General features: G+C 36.3%; 3 protein-coding genes across 4 annotated transcripts; 1 reads left to right on the plus strand and 2 right to left on the minus strand.

Moving 5' to 3' along the window:
- Positions 1-5166: 5166 nt before the first annotated feature.
- Positions 5167-6112, minus strand: LOC113231577. The gene is made up of 2 exons (XM_026465924.1): positions 5777-6112; positions 5167-5591 (listed from the first exon to the last, which is right to left on the minus strand). The coding sequence occupies exons 1-2, from the start codon at positions 6110-6112 to the stop codon at positions 5217-5219; spliced, it is 711 nt and encodes a 236-aa protein (XP_026321709.1). The 3' UTR covers positions 5167-5216.
- A 981-nt stretch (positions 6113-7093) lies between these two features.
- On the minus strand, positions 7094-7681 carry LOC113231488. The gene has a single exon (XM_026465814.1). The coding sequence runs from the start codon at positions 7679-7681 to the stop codon at positions 7094-7096; it is 588 nt and encodes a 195-aa protein (XP_026321599.1).
- A 6352-nt stretch (positions 7682-14033) lies between these two features.
- On the plus strand, positions 14034-17766 carry LOC113231433. Of its 2 annotated transcripts, XM_026465752.1 has the most exons (3): positions 14034-14438; positions 15914-16375; positions 16901-17766. In XM_026465752.1, exons 1-2 carry the CDS (start codon positions 14088-14090, stop codon positions 16325-16327), a joined length of 765 nt encoding a protein of 254 aa, XP_026321537.1. In that variant the 5' UTR covers positions 14034-14087; the 3' UTR covers positions 16328-16375; positions 16901-17766. The 2 variants fall into 2 exon arrangements, with proteins under 2 accessions (XP_026321537.1, XP_026321536.1); XM_026465751.1 differs by having other exon boundaries at positions 15914-17766.
- The last annotated feature ends 6795 nt before the right edge of the window (positions 17767-24561 follow it).

A 24561-nucleotide genomic window follows, 5' to 3' on the forward strand; every position in this document is an offset into this window, starting at 1 on the left:
GTCCCAGGTTCGATTCCCGCGCCGTGAGAAATATTTCTATGGCCTACATTTGTTTCTCTTGTGAGTTTGGGTGTAATTGTGGTTGTCTATGTATGTGTCCATGGCATCCGCGATACAGGGTTTCCTTAGAGCGGGGCTATCTTGAGTGTGTGCGTTATTATTATTATGCCGAAATATAGCGGCCTATATAGATAGTTTATTTTCATAATTAATGGAATTGTTTTACAAATTAATATGGGGTTTTTTTATTTAATATGCTAGACCTTGCTCCACATTCGACACTTGATGACGAGATCTTGTTCCGTTGCACTGGAGGCGATTTTCGAACAAATATGTGTAGTCTGATGTGTCGTTGTCCGTGCGTATGTTAATGTTCGTGTTAATGTCGAAAATCGTTGAAGAATGCCTTATATTGTTACTTTGGACTGCAAAAAAGACAGTCGCACTTGTAATATTATTTATGGTGGTGTTTATCATCGTTAAGTCTTATTTTATTTATTTCATTTAATAAAAATTTAAATTTTCTGTTTATCGTAATATTTTTTATTACAAGAAACGAAAGTAAGCCTTATACCGCTGCAATATGGTCACATCTTTTTTGGGGAACTAAGAAAACACATTTAATTCATCGTCGTTCAGCTACTAAACGCTAGATGGCAGCACATTAATTGAAATTTCAATATAAAATCAAAATGTCGTAACCTACAATATCAGTGACTTTTTGAGCTTTTAAAGATATGTCAACAGGACAAAGTTTAAACTATAAAGAGTCCAGAATTGGTTAATTCTTTTAAATTAGAAACTATGAACAATCTTTATTAAGATTTCATAGTATTTCTAATTATGAATGTGAGTTTTGGTGACCGCGTAGGTAACGGAGGCGTAAGGCATTTACATCGTTTTTTTCTTCCGTGATTCCAGACGGTTTGGGTGAAGTCAGACGAGCGTAATCTAGTGAGTTGTGAGTCGCGTTTTTTGAGTGTATAAATTTACGCTGTATTCCGTTTCATATTTAAAAGTCGGATTTGTGCTACGCAAAGACGCAAAATGTTGTCTGCAGACCCACGGGCGCTATTATGACCGAACTTTGGAAAGAGGGGTAAGGGAAACATTTATTAGCAAGTGATAGTATTTTACAAATCGATCTGAATATTCACCTAAACTTTCATGTTAGGGACCACACTTAAATCTTTCCATATTGAGTAGGTGTATCCAGCTTCTGTTTCTTATTCTAACATCATCCACTGATCCACTACATTATATTACGTGAATAAAAAATATGGATTAGTCAACATAGGACCTATTCACAAATCGACTTCTAAAAATGGTTTATTATTTAGTAAAACAAAGTATATTTTTAACACACTTTCGAGTATCTACACAATTATAAACATTTATTTTATAAATCATGTGTTTTAATTAATATATTTTGTGTGTGAAATGTGAAAGAGAATCCTTAATCTATTTCAAGTCCAAACACGACTTTATTTAGTACGCAGTAGACCCCAAGTAGCAATTCGCGATTGTGAATGATTTCGATATTCGATTCGTTAGCGATTACGCTAATCCTGTCATTCGAATGTCAAATTAGTAATCTACTAATTTTCGTATTCGAATGATTTGAATGATCATTCATTACTAATTAGTAATACTAATCCATAGATTCCCTAGAGCATTTCTGCTCGTCACCGATCACCTAGCCCTCTCTGACATAATCGTAAATACTGTATATGTGACGGGGACAGGGATATTTTGGTATGGACATGATGAATGAGGTGTTCCGATATAATAATCACTCGACTCGTGCACCCGACCGAATGGTATTGGCGTTCGGTATTTTTAATCATTCGACTCGAGCCGAATGATTGTGCTTGGATTCGACTTAGGCGAACGATTTGGATACGAATGATTAGTATTAGTAACATTCAAAGTCACGCGTCGCTAACCCCAAGACCATAAAGTTGGGTCCCACTTTATTAACGCAGGATAGGTCAGCTCAAGGGTTACAGTTAATTTGATAAATTTCTGTCAATCGAATTTTTTATACCACTCGACTCGAAAAGCGTAGGTAGAACAGTATTGTTACATAAAGGAATGACAAAAACGTAATAATTTAATAAAAAATTAATTCTAATGAATTTTATTATAAAAAAAAAAAAACAAAAAAATAATTATCCATATTTTAGGATAAATACTCAGTAAAAACGGATAGTTATCCTTAGACGGATATTTATCGGGTAAAAACCCATCTCTATGACAACAGCAGAGCAGGCTAAGGCTCAACTCACACTGGCGCAGAGTCGAAGCGTCGCGACGCGTCATGTTGTTCGCCTACAATATAAGGTATAAATTTGAGTTCTGCAAATATGGAATCGACTGTCGACGCTTGGTAGCATTCGAGCGGTTTCGCGCGTCTCTTGGGCGCCGGTGAGACGTCAGACACCGACCACACTGTGATCCCGGCACACTAATGCGAGCGTCGATCGAGCGGTGTAGTTGAAAAACAGTTTCTACTCTGCGCCAGTGTGAGTTGAGCCTAACACAAAAACACAATCGAGCAAGCCGAGCCTGCCCGAACGAACAACTTTTGTAATCGTGAAAAGTCGGCAGAAATCACGCTACACCACTGTCCCCAAGGCGTCTTAGGCTAGTAACATGCCGTAGCTTTGTTTTTGTAGCTACGACCATAGCATATAACATAGCATATAATATAATATATATGATAATATAGCGTTAAGGCATATTACCTTTCGTCACCTAAAAATCTTCTGCTTGGCCGCATTGGCGCCGGGCCTAAGTGTATCAAAGAGATTTGGAATATTGAATAATACAAAAACATAAATTATTTCATTTTTATTCCATTTTTGGACTTTACACAATTATTACAATATGGCATGATATTATAATTATTTTACAATAACAATAATGACCAGAGATCGACACAGACAGAGATTATTTACCTAAAGTTTGATTATACATATACACAAAGCGGATAATACCTCCCGCTGAAATTGCGCAATGTTTACAATAATAATAATATTTATTTATTTCCACTCACAAAAGCAGCTTAAGAGCTAAATAAATGTATACACATACATACATAATGGGACATAATGTTTTTAACCGCCTTCAAAAAAAGGAGGTTTTCTTTTTATTTGTCTTACGCGATAACTCCAGCATTTGTGAACCGATTTTGATGATTCTTTTTTTGAATTGGAAGAAAATATTCCAACTCTAAGGGTGGCAAACTAGGGGATAAATGACCTTTGAGGTCGGTCTTGTCAGTACTCTATACTAAGATTACGTGATATCGACTACTTAAGTGACTTGCGCCCAGGATAGGATTTTTTTTTAATTAAAAAATAAGAGCGCGTTTACCTCCATCTCACTTGATGGAAAGCGATGATGAAGTCGACGATACCTCGCCTTGAAAAGGTCCAAGTTATACCGATCAGGGAACAAGTCTACTGGCAGGGAATTCCACTCCATAGCTGTTCAGCACACAAAATTTGGATGCGAAGCGCTTGGAATATACACAACATAGGGGTGGAACCCCAGCCTACGTCTGATCCCCCGATGATGCAAAGGTGAAAGCGGAATAAATTCATGCAATCCCCTAACAAGTTTCAAATAATACCTAGGTTTAAAAAACCTGTGTTACCGGTCGCCAAACTCTCGTACAAGAAAAACTGTTTTTACTAATGTGATAAAAATTTTATAACTTAATTAATTGATTTATTTAATAAAAAAGCAAAAATAGTTATATTTTTACTTTCAATCAAAAACTTGTAAACACCATCAAATAGTTATTGCTAGTTACACATAAAAAATGTAGCACAATAATTCCAGGTTATCAGAGGGAGGTATTATTCACTCTAGTGTGTTACTTCCTTGAACTTTAGATAAATATACTCTGCCTATAAAAATAGGATAGTCTTTAGAGATCAGAATCTCTTGAGGATATCTTAACATTAAAATTATCCCTCCAATTCATCATACCACTAAGCAAACCACTAGTAATATGGTGGGTATTTTTGAAGTCCGTACCGTACTACCAAATCGTAGTGCGATAATAGTATGGTAACCATGAGTAAAACAATTTATATAGAATGATTAAGTTTCCTGTAATGCAAGGACCCTGTGTATTTATATACAAGTTTTTGTCCTTCTTATATATACAGTGTTTTTTAAATTATAAAATCATGAACAGTTATGGAATGAAATACGAGTATCCTTATATAAATTGTTGGTGTGTGTGCGTGTGTGTGTGTGTGTGTGTGTGAGTGTGTATGCGTGTGCGTGACAGCATTGCCTGTGCAAAAGTGCACCTTTTTAAATGGCACAGTATAGGGAAATCTGAAACCAATTGTATGAATTTTTTTTATTACATTTGATCTTCTGTAATGCGATTTACATAATCAAACCATTATGATATTGTAGCGATTTACTTGTTGAACTGCTTTTTCGTACTCACATGGGACAGGCGAACTTCAACAAGTCCTATTTTAAAATTGATCAATCCCAATGTCGTTGAAGCGTATTCTGGTATATAAATCGTACTTAAATCGATTCTAAATGTTAAGCCATACATAGTCTGCTAAAATTTTGACAGTTCTTTCTATGACTAAATGTCAAATTTCACAATCCAAGATGTTGTTCATTATTTACATTACATTTCGAATTTATTCCTATCAATGTTCATTCAATTGATACATGAATACCAATTTTGGATAGGTCTTCGATCGAATGACTACGTAACTTCAACAATATTTTGATAGCTTAAACTTAAACTACAGCTCTCCCAATTTTTTTCTTTCTTTACAATGAAGTCATATGAAATTCTATTAGCATTAATAAATTAGTCAATTTTATTAATTTTGTAAGAAAAAATTTTTAACAAACTTTACTTACCATCCTCTAAGAATTTTAGCAACTTCCTGCTTGTACTGAAGCTTTTTTTATTAATAAGAGTTTTACCTTGGATACAAGTCTTTTGAGCCACGTGTTCGTTTATCGAGATCCTCAACATGTCAGGTCTCTTAAAAATAGACTTTAAAAAAACATTGACTCGACCAGAGATCGAATCCGGGACCTCAGAAACGGCAACACCGCAAAAACCGGTGTAAAAACCACTCGACCATGGAGGTCGTCAAAGTTAATGAGGAGAACAATAACATGTGAGGCAAGTTTTTCAGACCTAATGTTTTACTAAACTTCTACAAATCAGCCATCCTAGCTTCACTAACAAGGCTTTGTATTTCAAGCTGCAATTGTAGAGCTCTATGCATATCCATCTGCCTTAATTGAGAAGCAATGAATTTTCCATAAATATCAAATTCATCTTCACGTTCTGAATTCGAAACAGTTGTATATATTGATTTACCTTTTAATTTTTTCCTTTTCATTCTTCTATTTGGCTTTGGGATATAATGTTTAGAGTCTGTCTGTTCTAAAATGTCTTCCACTTGTTCAAATTCAATGTGAGGAATCAAGCTACTGGTGTTTTTTACAGTGTTACCATCTTGTGTTTCTGTTAGTACCCAGATTTGGCTAGACGAGTCTGCTTGCAAGTCATTTGAATGTTGTTGAGTCTGGAATGGGAAAAAGCAAAACTTTTATTAGATAATGTAATAAAAAACTATAGTAACTTATATATAATTATAGCTACAACTCCTAAAGGTTTTTCTTGTGGTATGTTATATAAAAATAACGGAAAATTATCCAAATTTATTGTCTATTTAACTTTCTTCAAGAAAAGAGGAAAAATATTACTTACAGGTTGAAAAAAACGCGGTATGATAACATTTTTTAAGCACTTGTCCATTTCCGGGAACCAAACTAGAGATGGCTCGTAAATATGATCGGGACTGGACTTATTCAAAACTTTCCGCATTTCTTGCGCATATGTCGTCCGTAGATTCTTTATTTTTATTTTTGCTTGCGGTATGGATAGACTTGCTCCCCCAGAAGCTTTAAATTCGGAAATTATTTTAAGATACGCAGACACTCTTTCGGACTTATTTTTATAACACGAATGCAATGGATTCCAAAGGCATTCTTGCTTCAGATAAATTTTAACAAACTGTAATGTGAGAGTTTCACCCCAACGCATTTTATAAGTTTTATTAACAACTATAAAATTTCCGTGTAAACATGACAAGAAGCAGAACATATGATTACGAAAAAAAAAAACAGAACGAGTGAACGAAATTGTTGACTTTTGTAATAATCATTGCTATTTTAAAATCCTCGAAAACCAACGAGTGTGTAAAATAGTAACTATTCAAAGAAGGAAGCAACTATAGTCGTCACAAAATAATAGATCATATTTGACACATGTCATCGCAACGTAAATAGTGATGTGAACTGCAATATCGGTAACCAGTTTAAACGATTCTCACGAGAAATCGATTAAAAATTTTAGGAGTTTGTAATCGTTTAGGTTATTTTTCTGTTCATTGCTTTTCAGTTCTAGATATATCAATCAACATTTATTTAAACGTTATACAGTTTAATAGAAATAATAAGTAAGTATTTTAAGTGAGCACAACGGCAACCTGTACTTGTTGTTGTATTGTAGTTATACATTAGCATAGTTCACGAGGATAACCTGTACGTAAATAACAAAATTCTGAAGTAAAACAAAAGACCTCCTTATTGGAATTTTTTATTTATCAACGTCATCGGAAGATGAACCAAAACCATCTGTTGAGCTAGTTTCACCAGTCCATATAATTAACTCGTTTTCAATTAAATTATCAATATTAACATCTCTGTCAAAATCTTCTTTTATTAGTTTTCTAGTTTTTTCCACCACCTTTCTCCAGTCTTCCTTTGTTACTTTAGTACATGCTTCCTTTAATAAAGTCATCATTTTTTTTGTGGAGAACGGTGGCTTAGTATTATTACGTCCTGCGTAGCCTGTAAAAAAAAAACACTGTTGTAAAATAGTAATGTTCCTTCACAGTGATATTACAAATTCGAAAGTTTATATGTTACCTCTTTACATTTGTACTTTATTAAAATATGCTACTAGTACAAAATAAGTCTTAATATATACGAATTTAAAATAACAGTATTAAATGCAAAAATATTAACCTTTAATTTGAGCCCAAATCAACTCAATAGCATTGTATTGACAGTGGTACGGCGGTGTCCTTATAATTTTATGTCCATGCTCAAGTGCCAATTCATCAATTTCATACCTAAGTTTTGTAGGTCTATGCTCTCGCACTAATCTTAACAATTCCACTTTCAATAGCTCCATGTCAGCTTCGACACCATTCCTCTGTAGCCATGCCACCAAATCAGCCTTTTTATTTGCCTGAGTCGGCGCTCGATCTATTTGAACCGAATGATACGATGCATTGTCCATAATTATTGTACATTGTTCGGGGAGGTTCTGAAGTAAAGTTTTAAACCACTCTTTAAATTTGTTTGCGTCCATTTCTTCGTGATATTCTTTTGTACTTTTTGATTCAAATGCTAGTAAAGCATTATTAACGAAACCTCCCCCGGCTGATCCAGCATGGCAAATTATGAGGCGACCACCTTTTCCCATTGGCACTTTCGAGCTGGATGCTTTAGTGTCGTCGGTCCATGATTGTGGTACTGTGTGGTTTGAGTTCAACCAAGTCTCATCGATAAACACAACATTATCCCAATTTGTAATTTTATTCATTTCTCTCAAAAATGAAACTCTTTGTAATATTAAATCATGTCTTTCCATCATAATATTTCTTTTGTCAGACTTCTTGTATTTAAAACCAATTTTTTTCAAAATTGTAATCAGTGAGGTAGCACTCCCAGTAAATAAGCCAAGCTCTCGAAGTGATACCAACAATTTACTCACAGTAGGGTACTCGTGTCTAGTATAATATGTATAAACATGGTTACGAATAGCGTCTGCATCGAACGTGTCGATACCTGTTACAGGCTTGCTTTTCTTCCTCTTTCTAGGCGTATGTAATACGTTTTCTTGAGAGCCGGAAGGCCCATATTTTTCTTGTATGATGGTGTGTACCGTTCTTTTGCCGATTCCAAGTGCACTTGCGACGCGATTTTGCACTTGTGTCACTGGTAATAGAGGTCCACCATTAAGTGACTCCCTTTCGAAATAGTCGTGTAATTTCACAACCAGTTCGCGAGTCTGGCTATTTAAAGCACGTCCTCTTTTCGACATGTTGAAAAAGAGTTCACACAGAATCAAGTCCAAAATATCCAAGCCAAGGTCAACGAGATTGAAAATAGAAGTAGTCCAAAAGCACAGCCGAGTCACAAGAAAAAACACCACGAATAACCAAGCGTACAGTCAACTTCCAAGACGGCGAAAGACTGCGCGGGCGCCGATGCAGAGTGACGCTAAATCGACATCAGTGTTGCCGTTTCAGAATTTGCGATAAAGAAAAGGAAATACAAATCTGACTTTACGGTTCTGTCTACTATAAATACTAGTATACTCAGTCTAATTTTGTAAGCACTTTAAAATTTTTGTTTTTGTAATTAAATAAGTCATTTTTTTAAGTGAAACCGATTTGACTCGATGATAGTCGGCGCGTATTGGTTACAACATTATTATTAAAAAGAATTATTTCTTTGTAGACTGAAGATGTAACTGTTTATAAGACGTTTCGGAGTAACCCAAAATTGGATTTTATTTTGGAATTCCTGCGAAAATAATACTTGAAATATGTTTCTTTCATAATGTATAGACCTTCAATAAAATTTATGTATTTTTTTAAAACCCAATAAGTTATTAATTGCTTATTTACTGTTTCGTTGATTGCATTCAACGTTACATACTATCGACTGGTTTAGCTGTCAAATATGATCTATTATTTTGTGACGACTTTAGTAATTAAATAAGTCATTTTTTTTAAAGTGAAACCGATTTGACTCGATGATAGTCGGCGCTTATTGGTTACAACACTATTATTAAAAAGAATTAGACTGAAGATGTAACTGTTTATAAGACGTTTCGGAGTAACTCAAAATTGGATTTTATTTTGGAATTCCTGCGAAAATAATACTTGAAATATGTTTCTTTCATAACGTATAGACCTTCAATAAAATTTATGTATTTTTTTAAAACCCAATAAGTTATTAATTGCTTATTTACTGTTTCGTTGATTGCATTCAAAGTTACATACTATCGACTGGTTTAGCTGTCAAATATGATCTATTATTTTGTGACGACTATAATGATAAATCATTATGAACAATGATTTTATATATATGATTAAGAATAAGTGCTTTTAATAGAATTAATTTATTTAATGTATTATACACAATACTTGTGCAAAGCTTGTGCACAATGTTACTTTCATCTTGTAACCTCATTTTGGCAACATTTGTAGATAAATCGATAAAAAAAAACAAGATCAAGATCATTCTTTCTTTTTCCATTCCAGTTTCCAATCCATCCATTCCATCACAAACTATTTGGTATCTTCAGTGCCACTCTTGCCACTGTGGTTTGGCCATACTAAAGCTCAGTGTAGGTCTAAACCCAGATGCTTCAGATGCACCAAAGACCACTCTGGTGATTCTTGTCAAGTGGTAGAGAATGAAGTTACATGCTAGCACTACTCCTGACGTCATTTTGCCACAAGCAAAAACTACCCGGAACTGGACAGACAAAAATCGATCAAGACCGTTACGGCACTAAAAAGCATTTCATATGAAGAGACAGCTGCACAATTCCCAAGAGTTACTACACCTTATGCTGAAGTGTCTCAAGAAACACCCGTCCACAAGAACCCAAGTGCCCCAACATTCAAGTCATGATCATCAAAATCGGTCTTATGCCAAGACCGTATATTCCTCTCCTCGTCTTAGAACTCCCTTGGGGAAGTCTTATGACAAGTCTGTACACAACAAAATTATAGCCTCTCCAAACTCCTCACTCCCAAATAGTTGTGCCTTAAGTCACAATCAATCATCCTCTCCCAATGAAATGATGGAAATCCTTACCTCCTTCCTGATAAACCTTATTTCCTCGAACTCCATCCCATTACCGTCCAACGTTGCCGATAAACTATCACAATTAGTCTCCTTATCCTCTTCCCATTATGAACCAGCTGTCCATACTGCAATGGAACACCCAGAGGATACGACAGAAGAAACATGAGCTGGTTCACTTAATTAACCATCACCACCCATCAATCATTACCGTCTCTGAGACATGGCTGGTTCCCGGCTCTCATTTTAGAGTCCCGGGATTCTCCTGTCTTCGGGATGACAGAGCTAATGGGTACGCAGGTAGTGCTATTTTGATTAAGTGCTCCCTTCCTTTTTCCCAAATTCACCTCCCTTTCCATCCCCCTGATATCAACATTGTTGGTGTAAGATCCTTTGATGTATCTTTTATTTCTATTTATATTCCCCGTCCCAACTCCTCATTAATCCCAGACATCCTTTTCCTTCTGTCAGCAGTTCCTTCCCCGATGGTGATTATGGGAGACTTTAATGCCCATCACTCCACATGGGGATCATGTTTCACAAGAGAAATAAGCAATAGACTATATGCTCTTTCCCTACTGGAAGTATTCAACGAGTGCAATCTATGCATTCTTAATGATGGCTCCCCTACTCGTAGAGTTTATCCCTCTCAGAATCAGAAAAGTGCTGTTGACATCTCTCTTTGTTCCCCATCTCTCTCTTCGCTTATCTCTTGGAAAGTTCTTACTTCCGCATATGGTCACAGTATGGTGGTATGATCATTTCCCTAACGTCTTGTCTATCCCTAGTAGATTAATTCCCTCCAGTAACCCAGCCCCTTTATTAAAATACAAAATGTCAGGAGCTGACTGGCCTTCATATTCTTACTCTCTAGAGACAGCTCTAAAGACCTTATCGATTTTTCCATTAGATACCGACCCGCTTTCCTCCTATAACATTTTTGTGGACTGTTACTGCTTCTGCTGATCGGCAAATTCCCATGAAGAAGTCTGCTAGAGGATTCAAAGTGTCAACTCCGTGGTGGAATTCAAAATGCTCGGAGGCTGTTGTAGAGCGACGACAGGCAGAGCGGAACTACAACTCCTCTATGACTCAGGCAAATTTTATGGCTTATCAAAAATCATCAGCCAAATTTTAAAAACTTACCCAAAAAAGGAAAAGGAATAACTGGATAGGTTTTTGCGAATGTCTGTCCCCAAAGACCCCTCCTTCTCTCGTCTGGAGACAGATAAGGCGATTTAGGGGTACATGTAATGCAGTCGATATACCAGCCAACGACCCTATATCATGGCTAGAGGTCTTTCCGGACAGGCTCGCTCCCTCCTCAGTTCCTGATTTTCACTCCATTCCTTCTCCTCCATCCTACGTCCCTTCTCAATCTACTATGGATCATCCTTTCTCCATGAACAAACTATATTTTGTATTGAACGGACTTACTGACTCATCCCCTCGTATCGACGGTATCCCCTACTCCTTCATCACCAACTCCTCTCCTTTACCAAACCAAATTTTCCTTAATATCCTAAATTACTTCTTTGATTATGGTTCAGTCCCAGCCCAATGGAAAACACAAATAATTATTCCTATCCTTAAACCTGGCAAGGATCCTTCAGATCCTAGCAGTCACAGACACATTGCTCTCTCCCCCACCCCTGCCAAGATTATGGAACATCTGATAAAACAAAGGCTCCAATGGCTAGTTGAGAACAGGGACGTCCTATCTAAAACACAGTTTGGTTTTAGGAAGGGCTTCAGCACGATGGACAATCTCAGTTTGCTAACGACTGAAATCCATACTGCTATCAAGGAAACGAAATTCCTTGTTGGGGTGTTCCTCGATATCGCCTCAGCATATGACAACGTCTTGCTTTCGGTACACAGGTGAAAACTCACCCAGCTGAGTATTCCTAAAAAGCTCGTGCATTTTATTTCCAACCTTTCAATGGAGCGCCGTGTGGTAGTAAAATCTTGCCTAAATCTCCTGTCCCCGAAAACCGTTTGGAAAGGTCTCCCCCAAGGATCTGTATTAAGACCATTGCTCTATAGTATCTATACTTACGACCTGGAGTCATCTGTCAATTCATTCTGCGACGTTCTCCAATATGCTGATAACCTGGCTCTATACATTAAAGTAGGTACTATAGAACAGGCAGAAAGTCGATTGAACTCGGCTCTGTCATACCTAAATGACTGGTTATTTGAGCATGGCATATCCCTCTCCCCTTCCAAAAGTTGTACCATAATCTTCTCCAGGAAAAGAATTGTCCCTACGATTGAAATACGCATAGGTCAAGAAATCGTTCCACAATTAAATTCAGCATCATCTCAATCATTTAGGTATCATGCTAGACTCCAGAATGTCCGGTATCCCTCATTTCGATCATGTAGCATCTAAATGTGAAAAAATATTAACATTCTGCGGTCCCTTTCATGAGTGTGGTGGGGCTCTCATCCGTGCTCCCAAAAACTTTTGTATAATGCTATAGTTCGCAGCCATATGGATTATAGATCTTTTCTCTTTAATCTTGCTAATAAATCTGGAAAAAATAAAATTGCAAAAATTCAAGCCAAATCTCTGCGAATTATTTTAGGATCCATGAAGTCCTCGCCCATCAATGCTATGCAAGTTGAATGCGAGGAGCCTCCCCTGAATATTCGCAGACAGTTTCTTTCGGAAAGATTTCTTTTTAAACTGCTACAAAATTCAAACCACCCCATTCGTCCTAAATTAAATCTTCTCTTAGACTTATTCGATTCTCGGAACATGGACAATAAACCCTGCCTCCTTCAGAGCTTTATTAAATTCACCCAACTCCCTCCCCCCACTCAATCAGTTTCCTCCCAATCCTCTTTATTGTACTTCCTATGAAGCTCTTGTTTTCCATTCCAACATTCTCCTTCACTTTGACTTAGAGAAGGACTCCGTTGACCCATAGGATCTCTTCCGACTGTTCCGGATGGCGCTGCATATTTATTGATGCTTCAAAGCTTTCAGCAGTAAGTTCCGTAAGAGCAGCAGTATGGATCCTTTCTTCTAAGATGATAGGTTTAAGCTTCAGATGCTCATCCTACTCTTCTGTATTTACTGGTGAAGCAATCGCCTTACTGGAAGCAATTCTCTATGTCGAGTCTCCTAAACTCAATAATTCCATCATATTTACTGATTCCAAAAGTTGCCTTCAATCCTTCCTATCAAACCCTTTCCACTCTTCCTTCCGGTTCCCAGTTATACTTAAAATTAAACAAGTCCTGTTTGTTGTTACAAGCAAGGTGTAAACGTGGTGCTAGCTTGGATACTTGGACATATTGGAATCCCAGGCAATGAGACGGTAGACTCCTGTGCCAAATTGGCTTCCCGCATAGGTTCAACTGAACACTCCAATTTGTACTCCCACGACCTTTGCCTACTCCCAGAATCCCTTCTTCGTGATCGTTGGTCTAAGTATTGGGAGATATCCCAAAAAGAAAACGGCAAATATTATGCGGACGTCCAACCCCAAATTCCTACAACACCAACAACGTCAATAATATGCCGGCTTCGCTTAGGTCACGCGTGTACTCCTATTCATTTGGCTAAACTTAGGATAAACGATAACTCATTGTGTGAATGTGAATGCGGTCTAGACGAAGGAAACGTGGACCATATATTTTTTTGACTGCCCTAAATTACGGTATTCCCTTTATGACATCCTCCCTCCCTCTATCCCTCGTACTACTTCCTTTAAATGCCTTTTGGCCCTATCCTCTCACCCAAAAATGTATCATATTCTTTTTAATTAATATATGTAAATCATATTAAACTGTAAATATTATTCATGCACTAACACTATATTTAACATATATACATGTTTCTAACGACTTGTGTTGTCTAATTTGTGCCGTCTCTTTTGTTCTAGAATTCAATTTGTGCAAAAATCTCTTCGATTCTCCCTCTGAGTCACCGAACAAAATTTTAACACACCCTCCATATATAACGTTTATGAAACTAGAAAACGGACACTGGCAGAATTGAGACCTAGTAGTCTCACAAGCCATTCATTAAGAAAAAAAGAAAAGATATAGTAGGGGTAGCGGTGTTATGAAAAATTTAATTCAAGAAAAATAAATTTAACTGAAATACTTTAAACATGAGGTGGAGCGAGAACGAGACCTGTATATTTGTGAAACTATACCTCAGTCACAGATGTTTGTGGGATACTGAACATGAAGATAACAAATCCAAGTTTCATAGGGAGCAAGCATACAAAGACATGATTTCCAAATTTCACGCTTTAACCAACATGGAACTGGATACGAATTACGTTAGAATGAAGATAAGGGCAATAAGGTCTACGTATTCGCAGGAGCTTGCGAAAATTCGAGATAGATCAACCTCGGAACGCAGGTTCAAACCTAGTCTTAAATGGTTTAATGTTATGCACAAATATTTGTCGAACAAAGGTGGAAAACCTAAAGAGGAGTTTCTTTCTGGCGACGATGTAAGTTTTCCCTTTTTTTTTTGACAAACGCCTAATATTGCCGCTTAACATCAGGGGAGATTATGTCCGTCTATTTAGTTTTTGGTGAGCAAAGGCCTGTCCTCTCGAGTTCCACAGCTCCCGGTTTCAGGCAACGTCAAGCCAGTCATATGCATTGAAGTGTTTTCACGCTGGCCTATTCCACTAGTCCCTACCAGCTGTCTCTCCTGGTGGGGCCAAGTGGAATTTTTTTCCACTCTTCCACCGTTACTGGTTCGGATAAGTGGAATTGCTATCTCTTATCTTGCTCTCCTCGTCGCTGGCCGTTTTAGGGCGTCGACTAGGTGGCTGTGTGAGCCCAATAATGTGGACGCATTATTTATTTTTGCATCTATTTAACATTTAAAAAAATTAAGTGAATTTGAATTTAGAAATTTCATTATTAAAATTCCTGCTCTAGAGATAGGGTCATGATTCACAGACCTTTTTATAGAGCAGAATAATGCTGAAAAAATCATGTACTCTTTTAGGTAATTTGAAGTACAGTTTGATATTCATTTATTTATAGCCTTTATTGCTGATAACTTACATACTATCTCTTTATTTATATATCTATTATTATTATATTACTTATTTATTACTAAAAATTTTTAACTCAGTACCTTCAGCTAGCCCTAAGACATGAGCCTTCTAAAGATCCAACTTCATTTTTGCTGTTTTATTACATCTATGACTTTTCTAGTCTTTGATTTGTTTTTAATTGTGGTTAGTTTTACTTTATCTGTCAATTTTATGTTAAGCACATGTCTTTCCATACTATTCTGACAAACATCAAGTTTTTTGTAATGTTTTTTAATAAGCGACCACATCCATATGCGGTTACCGGTACAATGCACATATTTATTACTTTGAATTTCTATTTTGTATCAATTCTTTTATTTCAGGGTATCTTTGAGTGATCAGGATTTCCTCCACGAATTTATGACTCTTCTTTCGATTTCTTTGTCTCTTCGGTCCTTTTGTCGATATTATTTGGCCAAGTATTCGTCCACATATTCAATTTTATTTCCATTTATCGCAACCTTTTCTTTAATATTGTTTGTCACCAATTTCGTTTTGCTGGTGTTCATAGGGAGTCCTACTTTTTGCTTTCCTTATTGTTCGTACCGTTTGTATCATTTTTGGGCCAAGTGGAGAAAATCATCTGCGAATCTCACATGGTCAAGATGTACTCCATCTATGCTCATGCCATATTCCTCCCAAACTAAATATACTCTAAATATACTTTCCAATATAATAGAATATTTTAACAATACGATAGAGGATCCCCCTGACGGACCGTTTCTGATTTGGAATTCTCCTGTAGTCTCTAGCTGTATTTTTGCTTTACTCTTTTTGTATATTTGTTGGACTAGTCTTATATATTTCTTTTGTACTCCTTGTTCACTGAGAGATTCCCTTGACATAGTTAATTAAAATGAACATTCTTACAGCAGCAAGACACTGGAGAAGAAGACTCATCACAAAAAGTTTGGGTTACTGAAGAAGCAGACACATTGGACGACAATGATGATGCCGACAAAGATCCCTTCATAACGCAAGCAGAAGAAGACTATATCCTACTACTTAAGTCGGAACCAAAGGAGGATAGTGCAGAACAGAAAGAAACAAAATATAGACAAAAGAAACGCAAATTCAAACATCGTAGCACAAGCTCAGATATTTCCGAGCCAGGCAGTCGTTCTGTGCTTAGTTATGAGTCACAAAAGGAAGATGAATTTGATATATATGGTAAATACATAGCATCACAGCTACGAGGCATGGATATACAAAGAGCATTGCGTGTACAGCTCCAAATTCAACGCCTTGTTAGTGATGCTCGAATGGAACAGTTGTCTAGTGGTCACTGATATTTGATTTCACTATTGAAGGTTTGGTATTGATTCAAAGAATTTATTAAGAATGGCTTCCCGGAATAGCCTCTGCTCGACCACATTCATTTAATAATTTTCTGCCCCAACAATGTGAGTCGGAGAAAAATTCTCATTTCTGATCAGTCTTAATTTTTAAGAAAAATGAATATTCTTTATTCGTCCCGTATTCTCCCATTTTCTTTCGTATAATTTTATTTCTTTCTCCATCCTCCATGATAATTTTCCACGCTGACACCGGTCAAAAGTTTGTTATTGAACGAAAACGACGCCTAACTTTGTTTTACTAAACGATTTTATTTTTTATTTCCCGCTAAATAAAACTTCCTACAACGTTTCTAAAAGAAAGAAAATAACATGAGCTCTCAAATTATATTTTTGTAATGTCATTAAAATATATATATAACCGTCATTGTGAATAAAAACCGCCGAAGTATTTTAATAACAGGCAATCTGTCTCACTACCGCTACACATGTCTCTCAACCCTGACATTGGCAAAATCGTCGCGCAAAACGACGGAGCCATAGACACAAAAGTTGAAGTTGAAGTTGAAGAATGGCTTCACATTCTTAAATGTTATAATCAATTTGGCATTGTTTTTTGTAATTTGTGGTTGTATCTGCCAGAATTCATAAAGTTCAAGGAAAATATAGAACGTAAATTATTGTAAAAATTTTAGATTTTATCAAGCATGAATGTATTTTTGATAGAGGTCCCGTACTTGGAAGTTTTTGATATTGTACATTTTAATTTGATGTCATTTGCTTGCTAAAAGTTATGCAGCAGATGCTGCTATGCAAAAAAATTTAGGTGCAATAATTGTATAATGTAAAGACAGTCTACATTAAATTGGTATTTATTGTTTTTCGTAGTAGCAAAGAGTAAATACATTTGTGGAGCATCAGAATAAAAACCGATAAGTCATATTTTGACTTTTTTGGTAAATAGTAGTTTTTGTACACTTCTATGAATAATTATCCAACTTGAATGCTAAATCCTCCTTCAAAATACGTTCCAAATGCAGAGATCTGAACACAATGGTAACAAATCCGTTCAATAAGGCTATACGAAATTAGAATCGAAATTTCTCAGATTCATCGGTTTTTGTTCCGAAGCTCACCATTGTAATTATTTACTCCAAGACATTAGCAAAGATTGCAATTGTTAAGAGTTATTTCCGGACATATTACCCATTTGTCAGATTTTCTAGACAAGATTTATAGGTATCTAGTGTCTAAACATTTTCCCAACCTACACCAGTAGGAAGGAAGAATAAAAGGTGCGTTAATTTAATTCACCTGAATTAATTAAATTTTTATTGAATTGATATTCAATTCTTTTTTGTGAAATTACTCCACTAGTTTGTTATAATTATTAATACAAAGATTGAACACTCAGAATAAATTATATGAGAAATCTGATCACAAATCACCTGATTTAGTTCACAGAGGTGCGTTAAGTACACTTTTAGTATAAATAAATAAATAACGCACACACTCAACATAGCCCCGCACTAGGGAAACCCTGTGTCGCGGGTGCCATGGACACACATATAGACAACCACAAATTACATCCAAACTCACGAGAGAAATAAATGTAGGCCATACAAACATTTCTCCCGGCCCGGGAATCGAACCTGGGACCTCTGCGTGGCAGTCCGGCATGGTAACCGTTCGGCCACGGAGGCAGTAAACTGTATTCACCACGATATTTAAGGACGGCAGGATTCAACTCGTTTCACGGTACAGATATGGTGTTGAAAAACTTCGTGATGAAACTTGCATGTCGAAGAAGGTTCACAATGAAGTCCCCAACCCGCATTGGACTAGCATAGTGTTTCGGTTTTGATGGGTAAGGGTGCTGGTGAAATTACAGGCACATAGAACTTGTCAATTTATCGGAATATCGGGAACATTACTCAGAACACTCATCATACTGTAACCTATTTATACGGCCCACTGCTGTTTAGAGTCTCCTCTCATGCGAGGGTTTAGGCCATAGCTCGCCATGCTAGCGGGTTGGGGACTTCATTGCGAACCTTCTTCGACATACAGGTTTCATTACGAAGTTTTTCAACACTACGGTGTACCGTATAATGAGTTGAATCCTGGCGTCCTTAAATCGACCCCTCCCACGTAAAGTATCGTATGTCAAAATTGCCAAGTTTACAGGGGAGCCTTTTAAAGTTCTGAATTCACTGAAATAAGCATAACACGTGACTTTAGATTTCTCACTTTTATTCGGCAAATCTCGTAACACACGTTGAGTATCATAAAATCCTAGATATCGGTTAGATGATCTATTAGATGATCACTCTATGTGAGTTACAAGCTTTGCCGAATGAAACGGAGAACTTTAAAACACTCCCCTGTAAACTTGGCAATTTCGACATACGATACTTTACGTAGGAGGCGTCGAAATATTGTGGTGAGTACCTACAGTTTACTTTTATGTTTATCTAATGCACCCAGGTGATCTAAGTTACTAAAAGTGTACTTAATGCACCTAGGTGAACTAATTCAGGTGAATTAAGTTAACGCACCCAGAATAAAGGCCTTCAGATATAAGCGCATAGGGAATACCGCCTATATCTGAACAGGCCTTAATTTAGTTTTGCCAAATTTGTTTGGCTGTAGAAATAAGAACATTTTGCCATGTGTAACTCAGGATTATTTTACAATGCCGCGCAATGAAATCGTAGCGATTTTTTGTAACGGAATTGTACATAGCGTAATGGACTTTATCTCGACTGTGGAAATTCCCGAGACCGCGCGAGAATTCTGCGGAAGACGCGCGACCTGTTTTTGTGGCTCGTATCTAGTTTGTACACTTAGAAAAATAACGCATAGAATGATAGTTTCATATCAAACGAACTGTCACAAGTGAGGCAAAAATCAAATTCATGCAGGCTAGTTTTAGTGGTAGATTCATTTTCGGTTTTAGTGAATATTTATATAAAAATACAAGTTGAAACGCGTTACTTCCTTGTGGAATGTGATGTTAGTATCTATTTTATGTTTGTCTGACGTATTTTTACACTCATTTACCGCACATTTCGTCATTTTTAGCTAAAATTCTTGAGCTGTTCACGGTGCAAGTTGACCTTGAGCACTGACGGCCCGCCCGCTCGTGTAGGCCCTTTGGGAGCGCTTCAATTTGACTCACTTAGCGTATGCGGGCTAGGTTTCTATGCGTTATTATTCTAAGTTTGTACATACGTAAAAAAAAATCGCTACCAAATCCATTCCCTGGAAATGTAAATTGCTTTATTGACGAATGAAGAACAAGAAAATATAAATACTGACTAGGACAGAAAAAGGAGTTTTTGTACGATTTGATCATTGAAATCTGTTTTGTTATAGTGAAATAACGGCACGAAGTTCTAGAACGACCATGAAAAGAAACACTTCTCTACTATATGTATGGTTTAATGGTAGCCTTAAAAAGGCCACATCAAACTACACATTGACGGATGTTGTTTCGTTGCACTGGAGGCGATATTCGAACCAAAGCGTATAGCTTGAAGTGCTGTTGACTGTAACAAGAATAAACGAGTGTGTTTGAAAAGACTGATGTGGGTGGAGGATGCAAATGTATTTTAGGTTGATCCAGTCTCTGAAAACCCTAGTGGGAGATGGGTGTGATGGCATTTATATGTATACGTGGAATAATTTGTCAACAGCATGCCAAAATATAGTCCCTACTCTACGAGTAGATTATAGTAGTTTATGTGACTTACATAATGAAAGGCATTAAAATACGAGTGAGGATTTATGAAACTCGCCTGTAAAAATATCTCACGAGTGTTTTTGTGGCTAATTATGCACAGTTACATACACTGCTTTATCTACACACATATTATAAGCTCTCTGTGATGTGTTCAGGAACCGTATATTACGACTGGCGAAATGGCGGCAAATAAAAACTTTTCTCACGCATGTCGCACAACCGTAGTTTTTATTATTTTTTTTTAATTTATTGCTGGCCATGGAAACAAAGTCCTTCAGCCGAAAACATAAAAATAAGTTTTTCTGTAAATATGGCCGCCACAAAGAGGATAGGCAATTTGAGGAGGCGTGCTTGGATTGACTCGGAATTCCTTAGAACGGCCCGATACGGGTATTTTAGTTCAAGATTCGTACAATTTCGCGTTTTAATCTTCGATTAAGGCACAATAGCACTATCCTATTCCACTTTAAACTAGATTTCACAAAATAATTGAAAGTCAAAATAAAAACGACACTTTTCCCTCCAAAAGGTCCAGAGCGAATCTCGTAGTTTTTATTTTTAATTCATAGACAAACTAGAATCGGCCCCAACTATCATATCGTTCGATATCAAGATCCTCTTAAGATATCAAGTAACGTGTGAAATTGTCAAAATTGTTTGTTATTGACATTTCATTTCGATTAAAACTTCATCTCAACAGTTTGTTGAAATCGTTTTGTTTTTCACGGATGGTCGAAATTTGAATGTTAGTAACATCGAATTTGATGTTACTAAGAAGCAATAATAACATTTTCACCATTGACCTACCAACAAATGGACATCGGGTCTAATACAAAAACCACTAAAAAAATGTCCGAAGTTAACCTAGACAAACATAGTGACATGTAACGAAATATAAAAAACTAAAACATTTAATTTAAATTGTAACGTCATTGCAGTACTGCCTAATTTTGCAATAATTTAAGGACCCAAAAACACCAGAGTCAGCTTCAACTAGAAACTTAACAAAATGCACCATAGCTTCTTACTTACTTAGCTTCGACTGAAAAATACTTGAACATAAGAGTAATGGAGTAGCCTTTCTCGTAAATAATTATTAATTTTTATTTTGTACAAATTCACTTAAAGAGTTTAACACGCAGATTAAGCGTGTACTATAAGAAATATACCAATGAACTAACTACTACTAAACGTAAACTCAAATATCCGTGATTCCGAAAACCGATTTATAATAAAACCGTTACGGTTTTAAGTAATTTTGATGCAACAAAACAAAGACTAATTTTGGCTTTGTGAGAGCACAAGGCAAAAGCACAAGACATGAAAATTCGACCTAACGTTATTTCGGGCAAATGTATTTTCTGACTTCTGATGGGTAATCCCAAGCAGTAAAACGAGTACAACAATATTTTGTTAGTTATTGTCAACGTTCAATAAAAAGTCATTTTAAAAATAAGATTAAAATCAACATGACTATAGTTTCTTTGTTCCAAATATTTCAATCGTTTATAGTTCGAACAATTGAAAATGACCAATAAGTTTATATAAGCTTCTTGAAACTGACGTACCTAATGGGTCTCTTTCGATCTTTTCCGCATGCAATGTGTAGAAAAAGGGCAGTTAGCTATTTGATTATTTTGTTTGCTTTTGTAATTTATATTTACGATTAATTTATATATAAATTAAATACTATACAACTGTACAAAATAACACTTTTAAATGATAACTATGATAACACAACATATTTGTTTAGTGAAAATATGACACAAAATCCTGTACCTTACTGCAGTAATTTTTGCAAGTTATTATTATATATATGCATGATTGACCACCGCGCTGTCAGTCGAACAAACGAAGACTGCTGCGCGATTGACGCTCTGTATGCGATTTTAACGCCCTATAGATGCGGACACTTTTTAGCGCGAACCCGACGTCCATTTGTTGGTAGGTCAATGATTTTCACAGATAAATTTTGTTCTAACAAAACAGTTTACCTTTATGCTGGTCGTAATTTGCGGTTTATGAACACATTATAGAGAGCTTATGATATGTGTGTAGATAAAAGTTATTATGCAATGCCGGCTTCACCTATGCGTGGTGCACACGGTGTTAGGACTATTGTTTCCCAACATCATTATTTTTTAATAGCAACAATTGAAGCATTGGGTGTAACAAGGGCGACCACGTAAACGTGAGGTTTGAGAAAATTGAAAATAAGGTTTTAATGTCTTATATTTGTCTTTTTAATATTTATAATATGACTCTTGTATTATTTATTTGTCCTATGATTTAGCTAAAAGTTCAGGTGTTATTATTATTTTAAAACAATTAGAAACATTTGAAATTATTTTTTGTTCTTGTGTTATCCGCCCTTGTTGCACCAAACGGGTAAATTAACGCGGCGTTCGTTTATTGGTTTTTAAGGAAATAAATTGTGAATCAGTCTTGTTTATAAGTTACACTGAAAATAATTTAAACGTATTTTTAACCATTCATCAAATTCGCTGGATTGAAATGAATATACAGGATTCATCTTCAGCAGGTCTGAATGGCCTCCTAGATGCTCTATGTTGCGGATAAAGTCGTTCCTATTAGACATTATTTTACATTTAAATAAGTTTTTACAAACTGCAGGTGGTAACTGTCCGAAATTCAAACGCACATTTATAATCCTTGCAACGAGGGCGGAGCGCCACCGCCCGAATTTCCAATCACTGGGGAAAATATTCCATTCTGATCAAGTGCTTACTAGAGCGCGCCAGGGTATTGATTGCACCCGGACGCTTCATGAGCTACCGGCACTATCATTATGTATCTATTTAAATAGTATTGAAGATAGAATGTATAAAAGATTATGTTCATGTGTATTGATGTCCAAGTAGAAATTATTGTCATTGTAGGCGTGTTGTAGGTATATACGTTGATATCTGAAGGACAACAGGGGTCACAAGAGTAAGGCCTTTAACTAGAATTGGGTAAGAACTCCATACATGATGAACTGGTGCATTAATAAAGATGTTGTTGCATACGTTGCATCTGCTCGTCATAACGGTATCTTCCTACTAGCCAGATAACAATACATCTTGTCTCGCTCTTGCAAGTATGTAGACCCTCTGATTGGTTGCGTGTTCAACATTTTTAGTATACTATTCAGCGAGTGCAGACGTAGCTTGTGCAGCTACAAAGATATTTTGTTTTGTGTCTACAATTAGTGTACGTTAAATAAGATTAAGATTTTAATAACTGTTGTAGTTTTAGTCCTTTGAAGTAGAACTTCATGTGTCTATAGTAACCTGTTAGGGTCAGATCCCACTGTAGCACGCATGAGCACCACGCCGCACCGCAGTATATAAAGTACAAATTCCACAAGCGTACTGAAAATTGATTGATTGATTGATCTTTAATGACACTGATTATTAATTATGTCCTCGTATCAAAAAAAGGCACACATATGCGCACTTTTTACGACAGTTGTGCCCTTTTTCGTTCCAAGGGCAGAATTGTAATATTAAATTTGTTGAATATCACAATGGTTTGCTACCATGATATTCAATTATTGTTGTAAAATTACTTCAGTCCGGCTGGATCCGAATTAATTATTGTTAACTTATTTGATCATAATTGTAGAATGAATGTGAACAAAATAAAGCCCATAATGCAAGTCTGATTTTTATTGCTGTTACAGCATGTTTATAATACAAACAAACATCGCTTACATTTCACTAGTGAAAATTCAGATCATTCTGCTTGTACCAATTGTTCTTATAATGTTACTTCGGAAACATGTTTATATGGAAAAATATACATTGACTGTGCTGCCAACAGCTTTCTCATTACAAAAACGTTAGTCTGTAAATCACATCGAAATCAAAAGGGAGCCATTCAATTTCCAATATATTGGCCGACAGACAGAAGCATCTAGTATTCTTTAATGTTAACACAACAAAGCGACATCTGATTGTATATGGAATTGGGTTGCAGGAAGACAAAATGGCTTTTAAATCTTAGACTGTCTTCTAGAGTCGTCCCCATCTATCGACCAAAATGTAGGTTAGTTTTGAATGTTCCACTTAAATCTAAATTAAGTACATTAGGAATAACGAAGGGATACTGAAATTCTACTGTGAAACTAATTCTGTATTGCACATAACTTCTATTTAATGTCAAAAATGCTTTAGTGGTGACTCACATTGCACCGGACTTCACTAAAATAGATGGCAGATAAATTTGACATAAATATACTCGTAGGAAACTTTCAGTCATTCATGCTACTGCCGGTGGTGGTCCAGCGCTTGAGCGTAGTTCGGTGTAATGCAAATCATCCTTTAGTGTAGCAACACCAGTACAGACGACACTTTTCCAATTTTCAGCGCAGTCGCGCTGAAATTCATCTCAGACCTTCTGCCTAGTCTATGGCTACACTTCAACAGTATAGGTACATTTCTGTCGCTTGTAATCTGTCCGCTTCGTGTTTTCCTCATCA

The sequence above is a fragment of the Hyposmocoma kahamanoa genome, unplaced genomic scaffold (assembly GCF_003589595.1).
Source record: "Hyposmocoma kahamanoa isolate Upper Pololo Valley unplaced genomic scaffold, ASM358959v1 65, whole genome shotgun sequence".
Classification (NCBI taxonomy): domain Eukaryota; kingdom Metazoa; phylum Arthropoda; class Insecta; order Lepidoptera; family Cosmopterigidae; genus Hyposmocoma; species Hyposmocoma kahamanoa.

Coding starts and splice junctions, on each gene's coding strand:
- LOC113231433 (XM_026465751.1), top strand. CDS start 14,088: ATGAGGTGGAGCGAGAACGAGACCTGTATATTTGTGAAACTATACCTC. Junction 14,439..15,913: donor AGTTTCTTTCTGGCGACGAT/GTAAGTTTTCCC, acceptor TTCTTACAGCAG/CAAGACACTGGAGAAGAAGA.
- LOC113231577 (XM_026465924.1), bottom strand. CDS start 6,112: ATGCGTTGGGGTGAAACTCTCACATTACAGTTTGTTAAAATTTATCTG. Junction 5,592..5,776: donor TACCGCGTTTTTTTCAACCT/GTAAGTAATATT, acceptor TTCCCATTCCAG/ACTCAACAACATTCAAATGA.
- LOC113231488 (XM_026465814.1), bottom strand. CDS start 7,681: ATGAATAAAATTACAAATTGGGATAATGTTGTGTTTATCGATGAGACT.